General features: G+C 44.9%; 5 protein-coding genes across 7 annotated transcripts in view; 3 read left to right on the forward strand and 2 right to left on the reverse strand.

The window, feature by feature from the left end:
• The first annotated feature begins 1,089 nt into the window (after window positions 1–1,089).
• On the forward strand, window positions 1,090–13,272 carry LOC109543002 (alpha-1,3-mannosyl-glycoprotein 4-beta-N-acetylglucosaminyltransferase B). The gene is made up of 10 exons (XM_019912503.2): window positions 1,090–1,640; window positions 6,455–6,770; window positions 6,821–6,989; window positions 7,050–7,407; window positions 7,479–7,609; window positions 7,898–8,005; window positions 8,071–8,264; window positions 8,323–8,462; window positions 11,868–11,983; window positions 12,035–13,272. The coding sequence occupies exons 1-10, from the start codon at window positions 1,532–1,534 to the stop codon at window positions 12,065–12,067; spliced, it is 1,674 nt and encodes a 557-aa protein (XP_019768062.2). The 5' UTR covers window positions 1,090–1,531; the 3' UTR covers window positions 12,068–13,272.
• Window positions 8,981–10,095, reverse strand: LOC109543003. Of its 3 annotated transcripts, none has more exons than XM_019912504.2 (3): window positions 9,831–10,095; window positions 9,378–9,650; window positions 8,981–9,325 (listed from the first exon to the last, which is right to left on the reverse strand). In XM_019912504.2, exons 2-3 carry the CDS (start codon window positions 9,595–9,597, stop codon window positions 9,123–9,125), a joined length of 423 nt encoding a protein of 140 aa, XP_019768063.1. In that variant the 5' UTR covers window positions 9,598–9,650; window positions 9,831–10,095; the 3' UTR covers window positions 8,981–9,122. The 3 variants fall into 3 exon arrangements, with proteins under 3 accessions (XP_019768063.1, XP_019768064.1, XP_019768065.1); XM_019912505.2 differs by having other exon boundaries at window positions 9,378–9,607; window positions 9,831–10,093; XM_019912506.2 differs by having other exon boundaries at window positions 8,981–9,316; window positions 9,831–10,077.
• An 857-nt stretch (window positions 13,273–14,129) lies between the features above and the next one.
• LOC109543005 (probable cytochrome P450 303a1) lies at window positions 14,130–17,161 on the forward strand. The gene is made up of 6 exons (XM_048665642.1): window positions 14,130–15,787; window positions 15,841–16,009; window positions 16,064–16,248; window positions 16,302–16,494; window positions 16,547–16,876; window positions 16,929–17,161. Exons 1-6 carry the CDS (start codon window positions 15,184–15,186, stop codon window positions 17,101–17,103), a joined length of 1,656 nt encoding a protein of 551 aa, XP_048521599.1. The 5' UTR covers window positions 14,130–15,183; the 3' UTR covers window positions 17,104–17,161.
• Window positions 17,162–18,296: 1,135 nt separating this feature from the next.
• On the reverse strand, window positions 18,297–19,443 carry LOC109542931. Its single transcript, XM_019912392.2, has 3 exons — window positions 18,802–19,443; window positions 18,531–18,743; window positions 18,297–18,477 (listed from the first exon to the last, which is right to left on the reverse strand). The coding sequence occupies exons 1-3, from the start codon at window positions 18,853–18,855 to the stop codon at window positions 18,364–18,366; spliced, it is 381 nt and encodes a 126-aa protein (XP_019767951.1). The 5' UTR covers window positions 18,856–19,443; the 3' UTR covers window positions 18,297–18,363.
• Window positions 19,300–21,859, forward strand: part of LOC109542976 (odorant receptor 83a) — a 4,090-nt gene continuing 1,530 nt past the window's right edge. The window contains exons 1-6 of the mRNA XM_048665652.1: window positions 19,300–19,391; window positions 19,652–19,741; window positions 19,795–20,610; window positions 20,802–21,051; window positions 21,107–21,356; window positions 21,404–21,503. Of these exons, the coding sequence (XP_048521609.1) occupies window positions 20,254–20,610; window positions 20,802–21,051; window positions 21,107–21,356; window positions 21,404–21,503 (957 nt within the window). The 5' untranslated portion in view covers window positions 19,300–19,391; window positions 19,652–19,741; window positions 19,795–20,253. The remainder of the gene's footprint in view (window positions 19,392–19,651; window positions 19,742–19,794; window positions 20,611–20,801; window positions 21,052–21,106; window positions 21,357–21,403; window positions 21,504–21,859) is intronic.

Here is a 21,859-nt window from a genome sequence, read left to right on the forward strand (position 1 = left end):
CAAAATGCGAAAGTTCAACATTAACGCGAGTTCCCAAAACCGCTCTTATTCGTTGCCTCGTATTAAAGGAACCGCTTGAGCCACGAAAGTCTAGTTTTCACTGCAAGATAAAGAGTTAAATTACGCACTTTTCTATATGAAACTTTCTTGTACAAATGTTTTGAGTTTTCACGCAAAATGCGAAAATTCAACATTAACGCGAGTCTTCAGAACCGCTCTTATTCGTTGCCTCGTATTAAAAGAACCGGTTGAGTTACGAAACTCTAGTTTTCATTGCCAAATAAAGAGTTAAATTACGCACTTTTCTATATGAAACTTTCTTGTACAAATGTTTTTAGTTTTCACGTAAAATGCGAAAATTCAACATTAACGCGAGTTTTCAGAACCGCTCTTATTCGTTGCCTCGTATTAAAGGAATCGGTTGGGTTACGAAACTCTAGTTTTCACTGCGAGATAAAGAATTCATTTGCCCACTTTTCTAAATGAAACTTTCTTGTACAAATATTTTTAGTTTTCACGCAAAATGCAAAAATTCAACATTAACGCGAGTCTTCAGAACCGCTTGAGCCACGAAACTCTAGTTTTCACTGCGAGATGAAGAGTTAAATTGCGCACTTTTCTATATGAAACTTTCTTCTAGAAATGTTCCTAGTTTTCGCGCAAAATGCGAAAATTCAACATTAACGCGAGTCTTCAGAACCGCTTTTTTTCGTCGCCTCGTATTAAAAGAACCGCTTGAGCCACGAAACTCTAGTTTTCACTGCGAGATGAAGAGTTAAATTGCGCACTTTTCTATATGAAACTTTCTTGTAGAAATGTTCCTAGTTTTCACGCAAAATACGAAAATTCTGAACAAAACCATTAAATAAAAACAGAAACAGCAGTTGAAAAAAGATGGCGAATCATATTCCAGGAATTTTACTAAAATTCACAAAGTAAAGTTGAGTTCACAATCGCCCGCAGAGATGGCGCGGCTGATCCTCGACCAGGCGTACAAAATTAGGCGCATCCCCCCCAAAGCGCAGGTGAGTCCTCAAGCCGCTGGCAACCCTGCCACTCATTCAAAAACGGTGCGCAAAACGCGACGGTTTTCCTAAGATTTTCCTAGCATAAGCGCGACAACGCCGCTCTTTCGTTTTATATAACCATTTCCTCAATTTCCTCTTGCATTTAGTTCGGCTTGCGCAGTCGTTTCAGTTTGTTGTTAGTGTGCGGTTAACCTCTCCATCTCAATTCGCGTATACAGCACAACGCTGCTGAACGACCGGCAAAACAGCTGATTTCCAAATTGTTTACATGCAAATAATCCTCGGAAGGACAATCGGACGCGTCCAGGCAACTGGTGTTTTGTTTGATGGGAGGGGCCCCATTTCGACCTTTTGCGCCTGTTGAAGACCGGAACTGACGATTGAATGGGAGTGACTGATGTCAAGTGCAGCACAACAGTGTCCCAAAGTCGCATTTTCCCTATGTGAAGGAACCAGCGGAGGCCGATTTAGTGTTCCGGTTGACCCACTTGCCCATTTCCGGAATGGCTCTGAACTTGGCGATGTCTCCATTGAGAAGGCGGCACTGTTTCCTGGTTTTGGGCTGCGTCCTGTTTGTGCCCTTCTGCTGCTTCATCCTATTCTCCGTGCCAGGCAAGCGTCATTTTTGTTTGTAAACATCCATTGGGAAACAAAGGGAAGTCGGCCCGGAAAAGTGGGCGTTACCGGCTAGGGATTATGAAAATATCAGATTTCCGGCCGATTTGCCCAATTTTCCTGTGGCCAAGATTGGCTGTAAACAATCGCCTGTCATCAGTGACGTTGTCACTTATCCAAAAAAAGGGTACTGCTGACTGCGCCATAATTTCCACTTACTTCTTACGCATGACGTCACCTGGTACCCTCTTGGGACCAGTGGACAGCTGCTCTATATGTGCATTACAAATGCATGTAACCTAGGCAGGTTTCATTGATGTTTAAAACGCATTAGTTCAGGGAAAAAAGGGGTTATTTGACAATATGGCTTTCAGTGTTTTATAGCTGAGTGCCTTATCGCGAAATGTTTTTCTGATTTTCAGGGTGTTAATTAACTGTATTATTGCTGAGTTGCCAGATTGTCGTTCGTTAGATCGGGTACACTAATTGCGAAAAACTGCACGCGACTTTCTCGATTTCGTCTGTGCGTTTCCGCATTCCGTCGTAAATAATAGGAACTTGTGCCAGGAGTGACAACCCATCAGAAGGTACCACATGACGTCGGGCAAATCGGCGCACTATCTTATACGGGGAATGTCCAAATATCCTTTTAAAGGCACACGGTTCGGCCGGGCGGTCATTAATCAATGATGCAATCGCAGGTTAAGGTTGGGTTTTTTCCTTAAGAATGAGAAAACGTTCGTATGCGGGTAACGGTACTTGGCAATTATTTTAATCGCATACGCTGGCTGGGCGATAAAAGTTCAAACAGCATTTTACAACCCATCAATTATAGCGAGTGTGAACGCGACCTTAGCCAACTTGATTTCGAACATGCACAAGCAGGAAGTTGATTGTTTTCTGTTCAAGTCGCTTTTTTGTCGGTCATTGGCTGAGGATTCAGGTGAAAATCGCGCACTTTGGCAAAACTGCTGTGCAATGTTGCCGGGTTTATGAGTTTTCCGAAAATTTGCCAGCGTGTTAATCAGGCCGAGGTTTTTGCGGTTCGGACTGGTATATTTCCATTGTCAAACTCTGCCCGTTTGCGGGTTTGAGGCTGTTCAATGCTTGTTACAAAACCCGTCAAGGAAATTTTTTGGAAAAAAAAGTTTGGAAATTTGGAAATTCTTCCAGTCAGTCTTTGCGCGCAAGTATGGGCACATTTTCTCTTTTTTGTCGCAACATTTCTTTGCTAAGTCTTTTCGCGTTCGGGAGTTTGGAGCAGTTGAAGCGCGTGTTAGACGACAGGCTGATCAAGAGCTGAACCCCAAATGAAAAAAATTCCAAAAATTTCCCCACCGCTTGAAACTCGGCCATTCTTTGCGCATAGCTAAGGACATGTTTGGTCTATTTTCTCACTAAACTCTAAGTCTCAGGCGCTTTCCGTTCGGGGGATGGACCGTGTTGAAGCGCTTGATGCAGTCGATATCCGGGAAGTAAAACACAAAATCAAAAATGCTCCTAGCCAGCTGATCTGATCCATTCTTTGGTCATACCCAGCTTAATAGTTGCTCTAATTTCTCACAAAATTTCAATGCTCAGTCTCTTCGGGCTTGGGAGTTTGAGGCTGTTGAGGCGCACATGGCAAAACCGCGCACCAAGAAGTAAAACCCAGGACTAAAAAAATTCAAAATTTCCCCAGCTGGTTGATCTAAACCACCCTTTGGACATAACTAAGGGCCCATTTGCGCTTAGTCTTTTGGTCGAGGGAAACTCAACCCAATTTTTAACCGGTTCCTCGGGTAAAACTCCTCTGATCAAAACAGTGCAGGCGGGTAATGGCCAAAAATACTGCACATCTAACGGTAAACGGCCGCAAGCATCGACTGCTGAATACGCAGGAATACCCAAGAATACCCAAATATGTTAACCACTGGTTAGATCATTGAATTAATCATCAACGGCCGTTATAATGCAAATACTGGCCGATGGGTTGCAACAGCCCATAACCAACGCACGCACTTAGAATGGGAACTTTGCAAGATCTAATCGAGTTGAACAGTTAGAACAATGGCAAAACTGCCCTCTTATCACTCGCCGAGTCCATTCTAAGCGCTCAGTTCCAGCAGGATGGTTGGGCTCCATTTGGAGAATTCCGTCTTGACCGTGAGCCGCGTTAATTAAAAACGCGCGAATCGTTCGGCTGCGAATTTTTAATTGTTATCTAGCGATAATGAGCGGAAAGTAAGTCATTCGTGCCAAATCAGGTTATAGGTTTGGTCACGGAATTGCACCCACCAGCCAATTGCATTGCGCGTAAAAGTATTACGACACAACTCGGCGTTCCAAGCATATCTCTCTGACCATTGGGCAGTGGCGTGTGCACACAATTTTCCATCCATTTTGATATCCCTGGTTTGGGTCCGCAAGAACTGTACAGATACACATAGATACGGGCAATTATCTGGCTGCTTTCACCTCGATTGTCTGCCATTGATGAATGGACCCATTATTTACAAACAATATGACTCCTTAGGTTCAGCTCCGCATGACCTCTTGGCCTTAATTACCTTCCGGTAAAGTTCACAGAGCAGCCATTGTTCATCGCGAGCGAAGACAATCATTGGCACTATTTGCACCAAAAACCGCTACGTTGTTTTGCTGGGGTACTAGTTTCTCATTGTCCCTCGTATCACACACGCTGCGCTCGGGCCGGGTGGAGGGCGTTCGGCCATTTCCGCCTCTGTGCCCTAGAGCGAGAGCGACGGCACGCTCGGCTCGCGCATAGTCTTTTCTTGTCCCGCCTGCCCTCTTTACCAGGTTGAAAGGGAGTTTTCGCGGCGTAAGCGGACAAATAATTTTTGGAATAAGAAAAATTTACTGCTTTCGGCGCGATTTGAACCCGGTAGGTTCAAATAGGGCGCCGAAAGCAGTAAATTTTTCTTATTCCAAAAATTATTTGTCCGCTTACGCCGCGAAAACTCCCTGTCAGTTTAGAATTATCGGACAACGAAAACTCTTCATTTCTATTTACCGGGGGTGGTTGCAAAGTTCGGAGGTCAAATGATATATTCCAGTCCCAGTTCACAGGACATGTAATGAGCGCTTAGGTGATTCAACCAGATCAGGTGTTTGTTCAGAAACTCCGGTAGCAAAACTCCTTTATTGGCGAAACCAGGACAGCATTGCGACTATATAAGGTCTACTAGATCGGGTAATGGACCGTGAAGGCCGCTTGGAACTTTTAAAGACACACTTACATGCCGTATTGCACTTGAGCATTGAGGTTGATCGGCAATAAGTCGGCTGCAACCGACCGTTGCCACTGTAATTGCCCTAAAATAGACTGATTGACAAAAGGTGGCTCATTTCATTAAAGCAAACAATTATTATTAGATTTGGTTAAGGAAACCTAACAGTATGATCTACGTGTCCAATTAAACTGATTGCTCAATTAATAGACGCTCCACATGTTATTGAAGTGCGAACTGACTGTTTGCCGTGAGCAAATCAACTGGGTCGCAATAATACGCAATCGCTTTTTGCTTTTTGTCTCATATAATATAATTATTGTATTAATGTTAGTCGCAGTTGCGTTGATTTAATGCATTCGTTCCGGGGCAGTGCGGCGAAATGCAGTCGGGCTGCACTCACGATATGCAACACAAATAGCAAACAGTACTGAGGTTGAAACTAATGAGTTTTTCGGGTTTTTAGGCCGTCGTTCGGTAGAATTTCTCTTGACGTTTCGCAAGCACGAGTGGCTTGCATCTTCAGAAGTGGTTTGCTTGAACGCTTACACTGTTCTCATCAGAACCCGCGTCAGAGCCACGAAACTCTAGTTTTCACTGCGAGATAAAGAGTTAAATTGCGCACTTTTCTATATAAAACTTTCTTGTAGAACATTTTTTAGTTTTCACGCAAAATGCGAAAGTTCAACATTAACGCGAGTCTTCAGAACCGCTCTTATTCGTTGCCTCGTATTAAAAGAACCGGTTGAGCCGCGAAACTCTAGTTTTCACTGCGAGATAAAGAGTTAAATTGCGCACTTTTCTATATGAAACTTTCTTGTAGAAATGTTCCTAGTTTTCACGCAAAATGCGAAAATTCAACATTAACGCGAGTGTTCAGAACCGCTCTTATTCGTTGCCTCGTATTAAAGGAACCGGTTGAGTTACGAAACTCTAGTTTTCACTGCGAGATAAAGAATTAATTTGCCCACTTTTCTATATGAAACTTTCTTGAAGAAATGTTTCTAGTTTTCAGGCAAAATGCGAAAATTCAACCTTAACGCGAGTCTTCAGAACCGCTCTTATTCGTTGCCTCGTATTAAAAGAACCGATTGAGCTACGAAACTCTTGTTTTCATTGCTAGATAAAGAGTTAAGTTTCGCACTTTTCTATAAGAAACTTTCTTAGAAATAGAAATAGAAATGTTTTTAGTTTTCACACAAAAGAAATTCCACCGAACGACGATCTAAAAACCCGAAAAACCCATTAGTTTCAAGGAATGGCCTCGAAAGTCTATTTCTTTTGATAGTACTGAGGTTGTTTTGCATCACGCTCACTAACATAGTTTACAGTTTACTTTTGCCCGCACGTTTCGCCAACCGCTTATTCATTTAACGTCTCTAATGGCCCTGGTAAATCGGCCCGGTGCGACAAGGACGGGCGATTGGCGAGCCGAACGCCCGGTGGCTCTCGCTCGTGTGCACTTGGGCGGAATTACCCGAAGCTCCTGGACTCACCCCGAACGATGCCGTGGGTGCTGTGCAGCGTTACGGGGGAGCCTTTGAAAGTATGCATGTGTTGAATTCAACTGGGTTGTTTCAGACGTTTCGTCCGAACAGCTGCTCATCCAGCGCATCGCCGAGCTGCAAGTGAAGCTGCAGTACCTGGACTCGATGTACCGCACGCGGCAGGAGGACCTGCGCCGATTGACCGAGCACATTGACTTGCTGGCGCTGCCGCCCAACGCGTCCGCCCTGCTGGCCGCCCCCGTTCCCGAGCTGCGCCCCGAAGTGAAGCAGCTGCTGAAGAACATGTCGGGCATGGCGGCCGCCCAGGGCGTCCATCCGCCCTTCTCGCTTCGCATGCCCAGCTCCTATCACTTCCTGCCGCATCTGCTGGACGACGTTTCGAGCTTAAGGTTGGTGGGGGATGTTAAGTAGCAGCAGTTGCAGTTGCTTGGTTCCCCAGATTGGCCTATCTGTTGTCCAAAGGACGACTGGGTGTTTCGGTGGTGCTGGGGGTTCCCACGGTGAAACGCGAGAAGCAAAGCTACCTGATGGACACCCTGAACAACCTGATAGAGGGCATGACCGTCGAGGAGGCCAACGACTCCCTGATTGTTGTGTTTATAGCCGAAGTAAGCGCCGGAGGAGGAAATGTTAACCAGCAGAGGGGAGTAATCGGGTTGGGTTTCCAGACTGATATGGAGTACGTGCTTCAGGTGGCCAAGGAAATCGAGTTTAGGTTTGCTGCCTATATCGAGTCGGGGCTAATAGAGGTGCTGGCGCCCTCTGCCGGCTACTACCCGGACTTCGGCAAGCTGCGCATCACCTTGGGGGACTCCCCCGAGCGGGTTAGGTGGCGCTCCAAGCAGAACCTGGACTTCGCCTACTTGATGTCCTATTCGCAGTCAAAGGGCACGTTTTACGTGCAACTGGAAGACGACATTCTGGCGAAACCCCAGTATATCAGCGAGATGAAGAAGTTCGCCATCGACAAGACATCGAAGAAGGAGGCGTGGTTCGTGCTGGATTTCTGCCAGCTGGGCTTCATTGGTGAGGAATTACTCGTTTTAAGGCCGAGCTTCTCCGTGCGCTCGGGAATTTTTCATTTGCCGGTGTTTCAGGGAAAATGTTCAAAAGCGCCGAACTGCCCTGGCTGATCACATTCTTCCAAATGTTCTACAACGATAAGCCGGTCGATTGGCTGCTGGACCATCTGCTCTACACCAAAGTGTGCAACTACGAGAAGAACAACGTACGTAAACCAATTTTCCGAAGCTTCAAGGTTGCATTCGGCATTTAGCACTCGCTGCCGTTTAAGTGGCTTGGTCAACACCACAATTCCACTTGTTGCCCGAGAAAAATAATTTTAATGACTTGTTACCGACCTGTTAATTGCTTGTTAAGCCGTGCTTGTTCAATGAGTCCAACAAATTTCCGGAATTCTTTTCGGCATGTACATGAGCAATTTGTGGGTAAAGTCCCACTCGCTCTACCTAAAACGTTCTGTGGATTATTTAATACCACACTGTTTCCATTGCAGGATATTTGCAAGAGAGAAAAGGCGCGAAAATGGATCCACTACAAGCCCTCTCTGTTCCAGCACATCGGCACGCACTCCTCTCTCAAGGGCAAAGTGCAAAAACTGAAGGTAGTCCACAGTCGCCCTCCTTGTTTGACTCGCACTCACGCGCTCTCTCGCTCTCCCTTGCACAGGATAAGCAGTTTGGCAAAGTGGCGCTGTTTTTCCCCCACGCCAATCCAGAGGCGGAGATCACGTCCGACATCAAGCACTACAAGCAGTACACCCTGAGGAGGGCCTACTTGGGCGAGACTTTCTACTGGGGGCTGCTGCCGCAGCCGGGCGATCACTTGATTTTCAAGTTCGCCACCCCGATTCCCATCAGAAGGTACTGCAAAAACTCAAAGCGGTCGCACAGTTGACGGTTTATTTCCTGGTGTGTGCAGCTATCTGTTCAAGAGTGGCAACGCCGAGCATCCCTCGGATAAGTTCTACAACACCACGGTGGAAGTGTTGCCAGTGGCGGCGCCCAGGTGGCTTTCGCCCCCCTCGTCGAATCTTACCAGTGACGGGTTTGTTATAGTGGGTAAGTCACCATGTATAATGCATAGACGACCCGGAAAATTTCAATCAAGAGGATAATTTTGGTTTTCTCCGATACTTCCGCGGCTTGCAATGACTGTCGTCGCGCTCGTTGAACAAGCAATAGAAAAAGAGCGAGAACTGTTGCGCCTCTGCTTGGGGCCGAGCATGTATGGTTGCCTGCTGTGGGTTCATCGAACACAGGGACTATAGATTGTGGTATAGGCAGTGTCAGCTGGTTGACTCAGTTGTTGAATTGCTCATTATTTCAGAAATTTCTGATAATTCTTTCTTCGACAACGGTAGTCCTTGAGAAGCCTTGGGGGTCATGACCCGAATAACCCCCCCGAATACTCGAATATTCGTTAGATATTCGAGTATTCGAATAATTTTACTATTCGAATAAACCACTAAACGAATATTCGAATATCAGATTTTTAAAAATTCCGAGCCCTACTTTGAACGGTTGGGGGCTGCGGACGTTTTGCTACTTCAGGCGCCTGAAAGGGGGCGAAGCCCTGCTCGATTTCAAATTGGTTTATTACAAAATACACTTCTACAATCGCCCCAGACGTTGAATGCGATATTGGGGCGGCGCAGAGTAAATTGCGCCCATGGGATTCACTTTGCGACCGACTGCGCTTCATATACGGGGTATGGTCAACTAGTAGTAGTCGACTTTTTTGAAGCACGGGAAAAAGAAGAGCACGCCGAAGACGATCTCAGTGGCGGTGAGCATGATCGTGAGACAGCAGAGCACTTTTTCCAACTTCAGTAGCGGGTTTTGGAACCCGAACGCGTACACCACTGTGGCTACGGTCAGGAACGTCATCAGTAGCACAAAGGCCGTGACCAGCTCTGAAAAGCCTCAAAGTGAGTAAGAAAAGGGGGAAATTTGCTCGATATGTCGGCTGCTTACTTCGTCGCTGCTCCTTCCATCGGTAGAACACCAGGATTTTGAGGATTTCCCCGATCAGTCGGGCAAAGCAAACGGCGCCATCCTGTTCGATGTTGGGGGTGTCTCGGATACTTTGGTACTTTGCGATCACCATGATGAATTCGGCCGATGCGAATACCGGGTAGTAAAACGCATTGATGTAGATCAGACATTCGAACATCAGCTCCGGGTCCACCTTCATGTTTAAGGAGCTGCAACGGGCAACAGTTCTCAAGCCCAAGCGCACGCCACTGGCTACGATTGTTTATTAACGCATTAAATCCGAATTGCCACCGTTTTTATGGCTCTATAAAACACTCGGTTCGAGCAGTTTTGGCTCTGAGTGAGTGTTTGTTGAACATTCTCGAATGATAAACATCGAGCGCTGTTTTGATCTATCAGAACTCCTAAACTATTAACTGTTGGAATAATTACCCAGAGAGAAAGCGCCGGTTTGAGCACGAGCATCACTTGCAAGCCGTATATAATGGAACTTGCATGTTTAGTGTCGATTTTTGGTGACACCGTGTCCTCTCTCACAGCCACTTAAAATTGCCCACATTATTTTTAGAAAGTCACACAACACTATTGTCGATTTGGCAGGGCCACCGGTGTGTATATCGGTTCAAATTTACGAGGCTTATTTCCAATTAAATTAATATACGGTGTGGTACACGGCGAGCCAAACGTGGGATTTGCCAAAAGTTCACTGCACTGTTCGAAAGGCGATTGGTTTTTCCCCGAAACGGTGCTCTTGCTCTAAAGCCCTAAAGTCGGCCGTTTTAGAGTAAAACGGCGTTTTATCACGGGAAACATGCGGCTGAAGTTTGCCTTCATGCTGCAATTTTTCCCTAGAACGGCCGACTTTCGGAGTTTGGGCTAAAATCGCTTTTTTGTGCAGGAAACAACGGGCTTTCCACTCTTGGACGCACGAGTTTCTCAAATTCTGAAGTACGCCACTGATTCGTAAAAAATGTGTTCAAAATTCTCCAATAGTTCCAAAAGCGCGAATTTTTCGTTAATTGCACTTTCCCCTTTAAAAATTTGAGTTTCAAAACTAATAGAAATAAACGTTGGAAAGTTTTCTCATCTTTAGAAGAAACTTTTTTTGATTTATTTTCCTGACTGCGTGTAGCTGTTATTATATTATTCCTTCCCTGGGCTTCAATCACAGTGTGAAACAACATTTTTTTTGTATATCGTTTATTTCGTTACGTTTCGGCGAGACAACAGCGCCATCATCTCATTTAAAATTCATACAAACTCATAATTGCTACGCAGGCAAATGCAGACAATAATTCGAACAAATTTGAGGTTTCAAGACAGCAAAGACCTAAAATAATCTAATATTTCCCAATTATGAGTTTGTATGAATTTTAAATGAGATGATGGCGCTGTTGTCTCGCCGAAACGTAATGAAATAAACGATATAAAAGTTTTTATTTGTAAAACAAGGTAACAAATTTGAGGTTTCAAGACAGCAAAGACCTAAAAGAATCTAATATTTCCCAATTATGAGTTTGTATGGATTTTTAATCTGATGATGACGCTGTTGTCTCGCCGAAACGTAACGAAATAAATATAATAATAATTTAGATGAAACTTGAGCCTAAAAATGGGGAAAGTTTGAGAACAATCGTCCGAAATCCTTTCGGCTTCACCTTCCATTCAATCCACTTCATTTCAGGCGCTTCACTTGAAAGCGACTCAAACTCCTGAAACTGAATATGTAGTCGAAAATTCACTAGAAAAACCGTATTTTTCACTCCTTATACAGTTTTTACTCATTCTTTAAGTGTGCAACCCGCTGGAAAAGTTGCGTCACTTACAATTGGCTCACCCGGTGGATTCAATGTGTTCAGTGGTCAGGAAGTTCTAAAGTAAAAACACTTTATTCCCACTGTTATGGTAAACCACCCGAATTGTTCTCAACTATCAAGCCCTAATAAAAACTTTATCTGGCTAGAGATAAGATTGATCGATTAATCTTAATACAGAGTGGCCCAAAGGGCGAAAACTTGCCCTTTTTATTGGAAACTGCAATCAGCAACAAGCGCATACAGTTTTAACACCGAATTTTTGTACCAAAATTAGGCGTTTCTGGGCTCGATTTTTTTAAATTTAAATCGACGAGTTTGTCGAATTTTGGCGCCGTCCTGATGCCACTTGGACCATGTTCATAAAGTCATCCCCTTTTGCCCAATTACCCGGTCTTAGACAAGGAAAGATACACTCTCATGTGTGCGGGAAAGAGCCACTGTATAGTCGCGACAACGGATGCACCGTTGCCGCTATCGTTGTTTATGAACACACTCCTGGAACGGTTGAAACGTCACCGTGTCAACCCCTCCTACATCCTGCCGAATTGACTCGGTTGCTATAGCAACCGGGAACACTCACTGTATAATTTATTGCTAATTCAGAACCCGCGTTGATTCGGTCAATTTTAACTAAGTTGCGAGTGTTTTGCAGGTAAATTCGACAGTGCCGGAATAGCCAGAGGGTCGGTGGATGACGCCTTGGGCAGGATCCAGGCGTTGCGGTTAAATGTGCACTCTGACAGCGAAAATTGGGCGATTCTAAGCGAGGTAGGGGTTAAACGAGCCGAAGATGCGGCCGCTAACAGTTTTGGTTTGCAGATTCACATCCAGGACGAAGTGGAGCCCAGATAACGCACAGCCATGCGTTCGAACGTCCTGTCGATTTTCCGCTCTTTTCATCCGGGTGATCGCAGTGCCGCGCCCAACAAACATTTGCTCAGTCTGTGATAGTTGAAAACCCCCGTAGTTTATCGTTAGATGTAAGCGCTCCTCCTCTGACTGCACTCCATTCCTCTGTCAACGTCTCCCTCAAGGTGAGTGATTTTCCTATGGTGGCGACCTCTTTGGCAGCTGTTCAGGTTCCGGCTGCGGGCGATTCCTGCGTTATCAACATATCAAAAGTTGAGCCCACCCACTATGGGCATGTTTCCGGTAGACGCCGCTCAAATATCAGTTGCTTATCATACCCAGGGACCATGAACTGATTTGTGGGGTTTCTCTTAAAAAAGATACAAAACTGCCCAAAACATGGCGCTGTTGGATTTGAGAGAAAATGTATTTTTGTATTGGTTCGCAAAACAGACTGACTGAGTAACGCTAAACAGGAATTGGTCAAGGAATTCGTATTATCCCGTAATTTACTGTGTCTTAGGCGTAGAATACTCAGAATATCGAATATTTTCAGTGCCAATGTTGCGTATGCGCATCTGGACTGTCGGAGAGTGAGCGGGACAGCAGCGCATTGCGCGGAAAAGGGCAGGGCTTCTGGAGGCGTGGCCTCTTAATACGGCGTCTCTTTCCAGCACACGCTGTTGTTTCGCTCGCCTTGCAAACTGCCCAACGGCTGTATGTGTTGTTGTCTAGTCAAGTTAAGGAAAAAACAAAAAAATCGGTGTCAACAACGCCCAATCGTCGCTTCCTAGATTAACCCATGTAACTAATCAAATCAAACTATATCGGTGTGCTGACAATATGTCTAATATTTAGAATACATGTCGTGTGCAGTAAGTGACGTAATTGGCAAAACGCGCCTCTTTTGTTCAACTTTGCCTCACCTGCAGGATGTGGGATGAGTCGATGTTGGTCGACACCGCGCCCTGTATAGTGTTTAGTTTGCTTGGAAAATGTACAGGGTACATTCGTAATTGGATAAGACAAATCTATTTTCCTAAACCATTTGTTGATCTGTGTGTGAATCTCATTTTTCAGCCTGTATATTGCGGTCAATTATTATTAATATTATTGAGTTGATTTTCTGATGTTGTTAAGTTTGTGTATTTTCGGCAACCAATTTATCCACAACTAATATTGTCTTTCAATAAATATTACCATTTTTATTCAATGTTTTATTGCGCCATGAAGACTCGCAGGCCGACACTGATTCCAGTGAATTAACTAACGCTGATTCTTCTGTTCAGGAACGTAGCTGGGATTTTTTTCGCACTCATGGTGATCCAGTTCTTCACGGATTGAAATATTTGTCGCCGATTTTTAATTACTTTGTTTTGCAGGCAGTTTAAAGGTATAGCTATCAGAAGTAGTGCGTTTTACTTGAAGTTTGCGCTTAAATGCCGCGGAAATTGTTAAATAAAATATCGTTTTCGAGTTTTTAGGTCGGCGTCCATAGGAATTTGGTCCTGACGTTTCGCTATCCCGCGTGGGCGGCACCTTCAGAGGTAGGTTTAAGAAAGTTGAACCAATTAAAATTTTCTTTTACTCGATGTTCTAAAACCAGTTTTTTGCATCTTCTTTCATCTCTTTCTTGGGTTCTTGCAGTTTTGTCAATTGCGGTTTGATTTTCCAAAGAGTTTCTTGTTCTTTAAACAGTTCAAAAATGTTATTTATTTATTGTTTTATATTATATTCTTTTCCTTCTTGGGTTTCAGTCAAAGTGTGAAATACAAATTTGTATATCGTTTCGGCGAGACAACAGCGCCATCATCAGATTTAAAATTTACACAAACGCATGATTGGTAAAAATCAACGTTCTTTTAGGTCTTTGCCTTCTTGAAACCTTAAATTTGTCTGTCGAGAGACAAATTGTCTGTCGAGAGACAAATTTACGGTTTCAAGAAGGCAAAGACCTAAAAGAACGTTGATTTTTACCAATCATGCGTTTGTGTAAATTTTAAATCTGATGATGGCGCTGTTGTCTCGCCGAAACGATATACAAATGTTATAACAATTACACGCAGTGAGGAAAATAAGCCAAAATATGTGATTCAGTTCCGACATCGTATAACAAAATCGCCAGTGAGACCAGATGGTTGAATAATAATTCCAATGAATTTTGCAGGACTGCAGCAGACGATTCACTTCCTGCGATTTAACCGCAAAAGTGTCAAGGGTTTTATGCATTCGTCCGCAACCCAATCAGAAGTGGGCTCATATAAGACGCAAACGTCGCCGATCAAGAGAGTCTTTGCTGACAAGTGCCGGCGCCAACCAGCGACTGTGATCGAAGCAAAAGACGAGACGGACTTTTTCAAAGTGAGTTAAGCCATTGTTTAAGCGTTTGTAAACCATTTTATTCCTTAATAAGGAAAACAAATAGGAAATTCCAGACAGTGAGAGTTTAGGAACAAGTTCTGCACGGTTGGGACTTTATTTGAACCCGTTTTTTGCAAAAACCGCGTACGATTGGAGATGTTCTGCGTGCCAGTGGCGCCTTCATCTACCTTATTTTGGAACATTGCCCATCTTAACGCTTCGGGGCTTAGGGTGGTGCCAAAAAATATCCTCACGCGCGTAAATATTGCCGATTACTCAATCTAATGCACTCGATTCTTCCCATGCAGATTGCAACTTTCACCGTTAGGTAATAGGTGCAATTTCCTTTACGGAAAAATCAGCCGCTCACGCCTGCTTTCACTATCTAGAACTGACTCCAATTGCAACTGGTTGTATCAGATTACCATAAGAGATTTTTCACTAAAATCAGTGTGAAGCGGGGCTTGTGCCCTTAAAATCGGCCATAATTGAATAACGGAGAGGATAAATGCGCATAAGTTATTTCATTTGCGCCAGTCCGGCCCAGTAAAAATCGCAGAAATTTGTTTTCTGCGTGTTTGTGAGAGCGACAACAACATGACCAGCTAACAACACCGTCGCATATATTCGTCTCAGTCTAAGTGGGCCCAGGGGCCAAAGCGAGAGAGAGATGCACATCAGCTAGGCTTTGCCTGACCTACTCGGCGCTGAGACAGGGGGGTATCAGGAATAAATAATTTTTTAGTTCTATTTCAGATATGATATGGATAGCTGTGTCACTGGTTGCGACCATCCTGAGCCTGTGGGCATTCCTGGATACACGGAAGCCGAAAAAATTCCCGCCAGGTCCTGCATGGTATCCCGTAGTAGGGAGCGCCCATCAGCTGCTGAGAGCGCGCACCCAGCTGGGGTCGCTCTATGAAGCCACCGCAGCCCTGAGTAAGCGCTATGGGCCAGTGATGGGTTTCAAGGCAGGTGTTAGAACGATAAAAGTCCAGGTTTTCCTCAAATCCTGCTTCCAGGTGGGCAAGGACCCGATTGTAGTGGTGTACGGCCCGCAGGAGACCAAGGAGATGGAACTATCCGAGGATTTGATTGGCCGCCCCATAGACCCCTACTTCAAGTTGCGCACCTGGAACAAGCGCAGAGGTGACAGCGTGGATCAGGGGCGGACGGTTGTAGAACTGGGGGTTGTTTTAGGTGTTCTGTTGACCGACAACAAGTTCTGGCAGGAGCAGAAGCGGTTTCTGTTGCGCCACCTGAAAGAGTTTGGGTTCGGCACTAAGAACATGTCGGTGCTGATCGAACAGGAAGTTGGGCATCTGCTGGAATTCATCGAGAAGTCCATCGACGAGAATCAAGGTGCTTTTCTCCAGTTGCCAAGTTTTAGGTGTTTTGAGCGTGCGTTTTCTTAGGCTCAGTGGTATTCAAAATGGAGTCCATGTTCAGTATGAGCGTCCTGAACACGGTCTGGTGCATGTTAGCAGGAGTGCGCTATTCTCAAGAGGATCAGAAGATGAAGTCGCTGCAGAGCATCATGTTCAGAATGTTCAAAACCATCCACATGGTAGGCGCTGCTTTTAGGTGGGTGATCTTGGATGGATCTCTGTGGGGGCGCTTATTTCTGTTGGTTTTCAGCCATTTTCCGATTCTCAAGTACTTGGCTCCGCAGCTGTCCGGCTACAAGTGCTACATGGAGACGCACCAGCAGATCTGGGACTTTCTGCGCGATGAATTGGACGCTCATAAGAAGACGCACGTCCCGCATCATCCCAGGGATTTAATGGACGTGTATCTGGACGTGCTGCGCTCTCCTGATCACAGTCAGTAGCTCTAAAACAATTCGGGCAGGGGGAAATGCAATGGAAGTTTGCAGGCGAGTCCTTTTCTGAGGAACAGCTGCTGGCCATTTCCATGGACATGTTTATGGCCGGGTCGGAAACCACCAGCAACACCATCAGTTTCACTTTTCTCTACTTGATGCTCAATGAGCGGGTGCAGAAAATGGCTCAGAAGGAGATTGACGCGGTTTTAGCGGGCAGACCGCCCAGTCTACAGGATAGGACTAAGTGAGAGCTCAAAAGTGTTATTGTTTCCTTTAAATGCAACGATTTGCTTCAGTATGCCTTACATGGAAGCCATTGTGTTGGAAGGGCTGCGCATGTTTGGGGGGCGAGCCTTCACCGTGCCCCATCGGGCCCTAAGAGACACCAACCTAGGAGGCTACATCATTCCAAAGGTCAGTTTCTTTGGCCTGGTTGCCAGTTTTTGCGGAAAATCCCCAGGTTTTGTGTTCCAGGACGTTCTTGTAGTTGCCAATCTTCACGGTTCCATGATGGGGCCCGACTCCGGCTTTGAGAATCCCGATGAATTCATCCCTGAGCGCTATCTGAAAAATGGGAAAGTCGTCCAGGTGGAGAACCACTTGCCCTTCGGGCTGGGGAAAAGGAGGTAAAATTGTGCCTTGTACGACAAGGGTGGTGCTGAAAATGGGTTGTTTCAGGTGCATGGGAGAGTCGATGGCGCGCGCCAATATTTTCCTTTTCACTGCCGGCCTCCTGCAAAGGTACGACGTCGGTTTGGTGCCTGACAGTCCGCCGGATATGAAGACGGTGGAGGGCGTCACTCCGTCAGTCCATTACAAGTCGAGAATAACTCGCAGGAGCGCACCACAGTAAAATATCTCCTAGATCGTGTTTTGTTTAGCATTTTTGCGGTAAATGCTAAAAACATTAATTTTTTTAATTGTTTCTGTCTCGACCTACATCGACAAGAAAATAACGTCACGCTAAACCCCTGCTCCTGCTGCCTCTAATTGTATTTGCATCGACAAAAAATAACGTAAAAGTAGTTTTTTCACAAACTGTTTGTTGGGAATTTCGCCTCAAAAATTTTTGTCTTTAAAAAAGACAGAATTTGATCACGTCTTTTATTACGGCGTAAGCGTAATAGAGAGTATCTGCATCGACAAAAAATAACGTAAAAGTAATTTTTTCACAAACTGTTTGTTGGGAATTTCGCCTCAAAAATTTTTGTCTTTAAAAAAGACAGAATTTCCTCACGTCTTTTATTACGGCGTAAGCGTAATAAAAGTTTTGTGAAAAAATTACTTTTACGTTATTTTTTACCGCGTAAGCGTAATAAAAGAAGGTAAATGCTAAAAACATTAATTTTTTTAATTGTTTCTGTCTCGACCTACATCGACAASAAAATAACGTCACGCTAAACCCCTGCTCCTGCTGCCTCTAATTGTATTTGCATCGACAAAAAATAACGTAAAAGTAGTTTTTTCACAAACTGTTTGTTGGGAATTTCGCCTCAAAAATTTTTGTCTTTAAAAAAGACAGAATTTGATCACGTCTTTTATTACGGCGTAAGCGTAATAGAGAGTATCTGCATCGACAAAAAATAACGTAAAAGTAATTTTTTCACAAACTGTTTGTTGGGAATTTCGCCTCAAAAATTTTTGTCTTTAAAAAAGACAGAATTTCCTCACGCCTTTTATTACGGCGTAAGCGTAATAAAAGACGTGAGGAAATTTTGTCTTTTTTAAAGACAAAAATTTTTGAGGCGAAATTCCCAACAAACAGTTTGTGAAAAAATTACTTTTACGTTATTTTTTACCGCGTAAGCGTAATAAAAGACGTGTTGAAATTCTGTCTTTTTTAAAGACAAAAATTGTTGAAGCAAAACACCCAACAAACAGTTTGTGAAAAAAATTACTTTTACGTTATTTTTGGTCGATGCAGATACTCTCTATTGGCGTAATTTCGCGCTATATGCCTATGTTGGTGAGGCAATCCGCCTCAACAATATAGAACTTAAAGTAAGTCATTTGCATCATGGATGTTAATTAGAAGAAAAAACTGCATTTAACCTAACGGATAACGTATATTTTTGCAAACAACTGCTCGTATCTAAGCCGGATGATCTAAGCCTTAAGAGCTTGGCAGACAGTCCTCCACCTTCTGGATGTCATCGCAGGTGGAAATCGGGCCAACTGCCTTAAAGCATTCAACTACGGGCTCCATCATTTTGTCCGGAAGCGACCCCTAAAACAAAAATGAATTAACCGCAGATCTGCAGGATTCATCAACCAACCAACCTTAGCTTGGTCGATTTCTAGATGGCCGTCCTTTAGAAACCCGACCTTTTCCATGGCACACTTAAGGAAGCACAGCATGCTATGGTTTAAGGCGCGTTTCTCCCTGGCGTCTTCAAACTCCTTACGATCAACTCCAGTGTCTTTGCCGCACATTTCCACGTCGGCCGGCGCAATGCGAGCGAACAAGTCATCCGAGTTTCCAGCCGCAACGAGCTAAATGTGCAAAAACAAACGGCACCAATCGAACACAAACGTTAAAACCAATAATTACCTGGGCCACGCCTAGAATGCACAAAAATACGGAAACTCCCCCTTGGAAAGTCATACTTAAGCAGTCTCTCTAGCGAATCTCGCCGCTATTTGCAGATGATATGTGCCTGTAGGCAACTGGCACACTATTTATATGCCGGCGGGCAATTGATTCCCGAATCACACTTCCGCACATGATGGCACCCGATGGCCGCCAAAAGCACAAAAGAGTGCGACAAATTGTACGACTTAATTTGGCGCAAATTGCGAAATTGTTGCTAATGGCGCGCAAACACCAAACGGAACAATCGAAATCGGTTGTTTTCAAAGTCAACGTCATTTTCGCCGGGAAATACGCAAAAAATGGTCACAGTCTGTGGGAGAAAGTTTGCCAACACCAGGGAAAAGCTGCTGCTAGCTGCCAAAGAGAACAAACCTCCCCTTGGGGCAGCGGAGAGTCTCTTTTCCAAAACAAAGGGGCAAAATGCGCCGACTGAGGCCGGAGCGTCCTCGGGCACCTTCATTCCCAATTCCACATTCAAAAGCCTTAAGAACTCGGCAAAAGAGCAAAAATCAGCAATAGCAACCGTTGGGCAAAGCGCTCCAATCAAGGTATATGTAGATAAGTTCTATATTGTTGAGGCGGATTCATTTTTTACTACTTTTTCTTTACTTTTTGATAAATAATTCGTTCTTATTGCGGAATAGGAGCACTATTTATCATTTATCTGTAATAAAAGACGTGAGAAAATTCTATCTTTTTTAAAGACAAAAATTTTTGAGGCGAAATACCCAACAAGAAGTTTGTAAAAAAAGGTATATGTAGTTTGAAACGTTCAAAAAATAGCACGTAAGTTCTGGGCACTTTTCAGCGTTCTTCCATCCTTTCGGGCACCGAAACCTTGGAGGAACTGAAGCAAATGCGCGATTTGCTGCGCAAAACCTCCTATGTACCCAAGCAGGTAGTTGCAACTAACTCAAACCAGCCTCAACCGGTGAAACCCCTAAAATTTAGCCCCCTAGCAGACGCCCGACTATTGAGAAAATCAAAAGCGCAATCGAGCAGGAAAAGCGCGTCCTCATGGACGAGCGGGAGGCTCTGGAGATCGTCAAAGAAGAGCTGCAACTGGTCGACACGTCCACTTCCACCACCACAGCAGTCAAAGTGAAGAGATCCAAGAAAAAGAAGACAAGCAAACGCGAAAGCCCCAACAAGAGGAAGATGGGCGGCAAAGTGAAGATGAAGTTGGGCAAAGTCGACGTGGAAATTCAATGCTCCATCGGCAAAGCCGCCTAGATTTAATTGCGCCCAATGAAAACATTTGCTATTCCCTTGACAAACCGCGTTAATATATTCCCTTTTTCACCCAAATGCGATATGGATTTTTAAACACTCCAACAAAGTGAATACCTGATTGCAACACTTGGATATAAAAGCGGCGATTTCCATCGGAACCCTCTGAAAGTGGGCAACATGATCAAACAGCCATCGTATGAGGTGTATGCCACTGACTTTTTCTCGGTGAACCGATGGATTTTGAAGTGTGCGGGGCTCTGGCCGCCCAGCACCCCCAACAGAGTCGTTCGGCGCTTGTACCAGCTCTACACCATTGGCGTGTTTCTCTTCGTGAACCTCTGGTTCACTGGTACCGAGTTCGTGTCGCTTTTTTACACCTACAAGAGCCAGTACGAGCTGATCAAGAACGTCAATTTCTTCCTCACTCATTTCATGGGCGCCGTCAAGGTGATTCTTTGGTACTTCTACGGCCATCTGCTCAGGGACATCATGAACGCGTTGGAGAGTCCTCAGCTGCACTATGAGGGTTATGCGGTGAGTGATGTGAAAACTCCCAAATTTTCATGGTGCAGACGGTCTGCGCCCGGATTCGTTCTGGACGAAGTGGTCTTCGGCCAACTTCGCGCCCAGTTCGGGGGCAGTTTCCGCGAAAATCCACCAGGTTGGCCGATGGGAGCGAACAATATGCACCGCGGAACTTAATTCCCGACTCACTCCTGTTGCAGGATTTTAGCCCCCATCGGATTTCGCACCTTCATAGGGCCATCGGGCGCAGATATTCGCTGCTGTTCCTTTGCTTGGCCCACGCCACTCTCATCTCCTCGTACATCCCGCCCCTGATCGCCGTGGCCGAGTATTTGAACCAACCGCAGGGCGGCCTGCAGAAGCTCCCCAGCCGACTGCCCTACTTCTGCTGGATGCCCTTCTCCTATGACACGCCAGGCAAATATTTGCTGGCCGTGGCTTATCAGGCAGGTAACTGCCTGCAGGTGGACTGCGGTAGGGCAGGTGAAACGTTGTTCGTTTTCAGGGCCAATGTTCTCCTATGCGTACAGCGTGGTGGGCATGGACGCGCTTTTTATGAACATCCTAAACTGCATAGCAGAGAACATGGTACTGATCCAGGGGGCCTTTAAAACCGTGCGCGAAAGAAGCACCCTACACTACTGTGTGGGGGCACTGGCGCCCCCTTGCCACGCAATTCGCGAGCACCCACTGGTGCTGAGACAAATGGATTTGGAGACGAAAAAGATCATCAAACACCTGCAAATCACTCTAAGGTACCCAACCAGACCGGTGGGTGGAGGTAGTAACACTCGAGTTTTAGAGCCTGCAAGCACCTGGAGGGAATTTACCACATAATAACCCTCAGTCAAGTGACTGCCACCTTGTTCATCCTGTGCACCAGCCTCTACTTGATTTCCACTGTAAGCATTGGTTGACTTAACTAAGCACTATTCCGATTTGTTTTCCTGACGGCGTGTACTTGTTCTTATATTCTTATCTCTCCTGCGGTACAGTCAAAATGTGAAATATTTCTTTTTGTGTAGTTTATTTCACAGAATGTTTCGGCGAGACAACAGCGCCATCATCAGATTTAAAATCCATACAAACTCATAATTGGGAAATATTAGATTCTTTTAGGTCTTTGCTGTCTTGAAACGTCAAATTTGTTCGAATTATTGTCTACATTTGCTACGCAGGCAAATGCAGACAATAATTCGAACAAATTTGAGGTTTCAAGACAGCAAAGACCTAAAAGAATCTAATATTTCCCAATTAT

Source organism: Dendroctonus ponderosae, unplaced genomic scaffold (assembly GCF_020466585.1).
Source record: "Dendroctonus ponderosae isolate FM_Combo_2020 unplaced genomic scaffold, Dpon_F_20191213v2 Dpon_F_20191213_4, whole genome shotgun sequence".
NCBI classification, from domain to species: domain Eukaryota; kingdom Metazoa; phylum Arthropoda; class Insecta; order Coleoptera; family Curculionidae; genus Dendroctonus; species Dendroctonus ponderosae.

Excerpts from the sequence above, each read along its gene's own strand:
- LOC109543003 (XM_019912504.2), bottom strand. The coding sequence starts at position 9,597 with ATGAAGGTGGACCCGGAGCTGATGTTCGAATGTCTGATCTACATCAAT. Across the intron at positions 9,326-9,377 it reads ATGGAAGGAGCAGCGACGAA|GCTTTTCAGAGCTGGTCACG; the intron begins GTAAGCAGCCGA and ends ACTCACTTTGAG.
- LOC109543002 (XM_019912503.2), top strand. The coding sequence starts at position 1,532 with ATGGCTCTGAACTTGGCGATGTCTCCATTGAGAAGGCGGCACTGTTTC. Across the intron at positions 7,408-7,478 it reads CTGCCAGCTGGGCTTCATTG|GGAAAATGTTCAAAAGCGCC; the intron begins GTGAGGAATTAC and ends CCGGTGTTTCAG. Across the intron at positions 11,984-12,034 it reads ATTGGGCGATTCTAAGCGAG|ATTCACATCCAGGACGAAGT; the intron begins GTAGGGGTTAAA and ends TTTGGTTTGCAG.
- LOC109542931 (XM_019912392.2), bottom strand. The coding sequence starts at position 18,855 with ATGACTTTCCAAGGGGGAGTTTCCGTATTTTTGTGCATTCTAGGCGTG. Across the intron at positions 18,744-18,801 it reads GCATTCTAGGCGTGGCCCAG|CTCGTTGCGGCTGGAAACTC; the intron begins GTAATTATTGGT and ends TTGCACATTTAG. Across the intron at positions 18,478-18,530 it reads TAGAAATCGACCAAGCTAAG|GGGTCGCTTCCGGACAAAAT; the intron begins GTTGGTTGGTTG and ends TTTTTGTTTTAG.
- LOC109543005 (XM_048665642.1), top strand. The coding sequence starts at position 15,184 with ATGATATGGATAGCTGTGTCACTGGTTGCGACCATCCTGAGCCTGTGG. Across the intron at positions 16,010-16,063 it reads ATGGTAGGCGCTGCTTTTAG|CCATTTTCCGATTCTCAAGT; the intron begins GTGGGTGATCTT and ends GTTGGTTTTCAG. Across the intron at positions 16,249-16,301 it reads GCTGCGCTCTCCTGATCACA|GCGAGTCCTTTTCTGAGGAA; the intron begins GTCAGTAGCTCT and ends GGAAGTTTGCAG.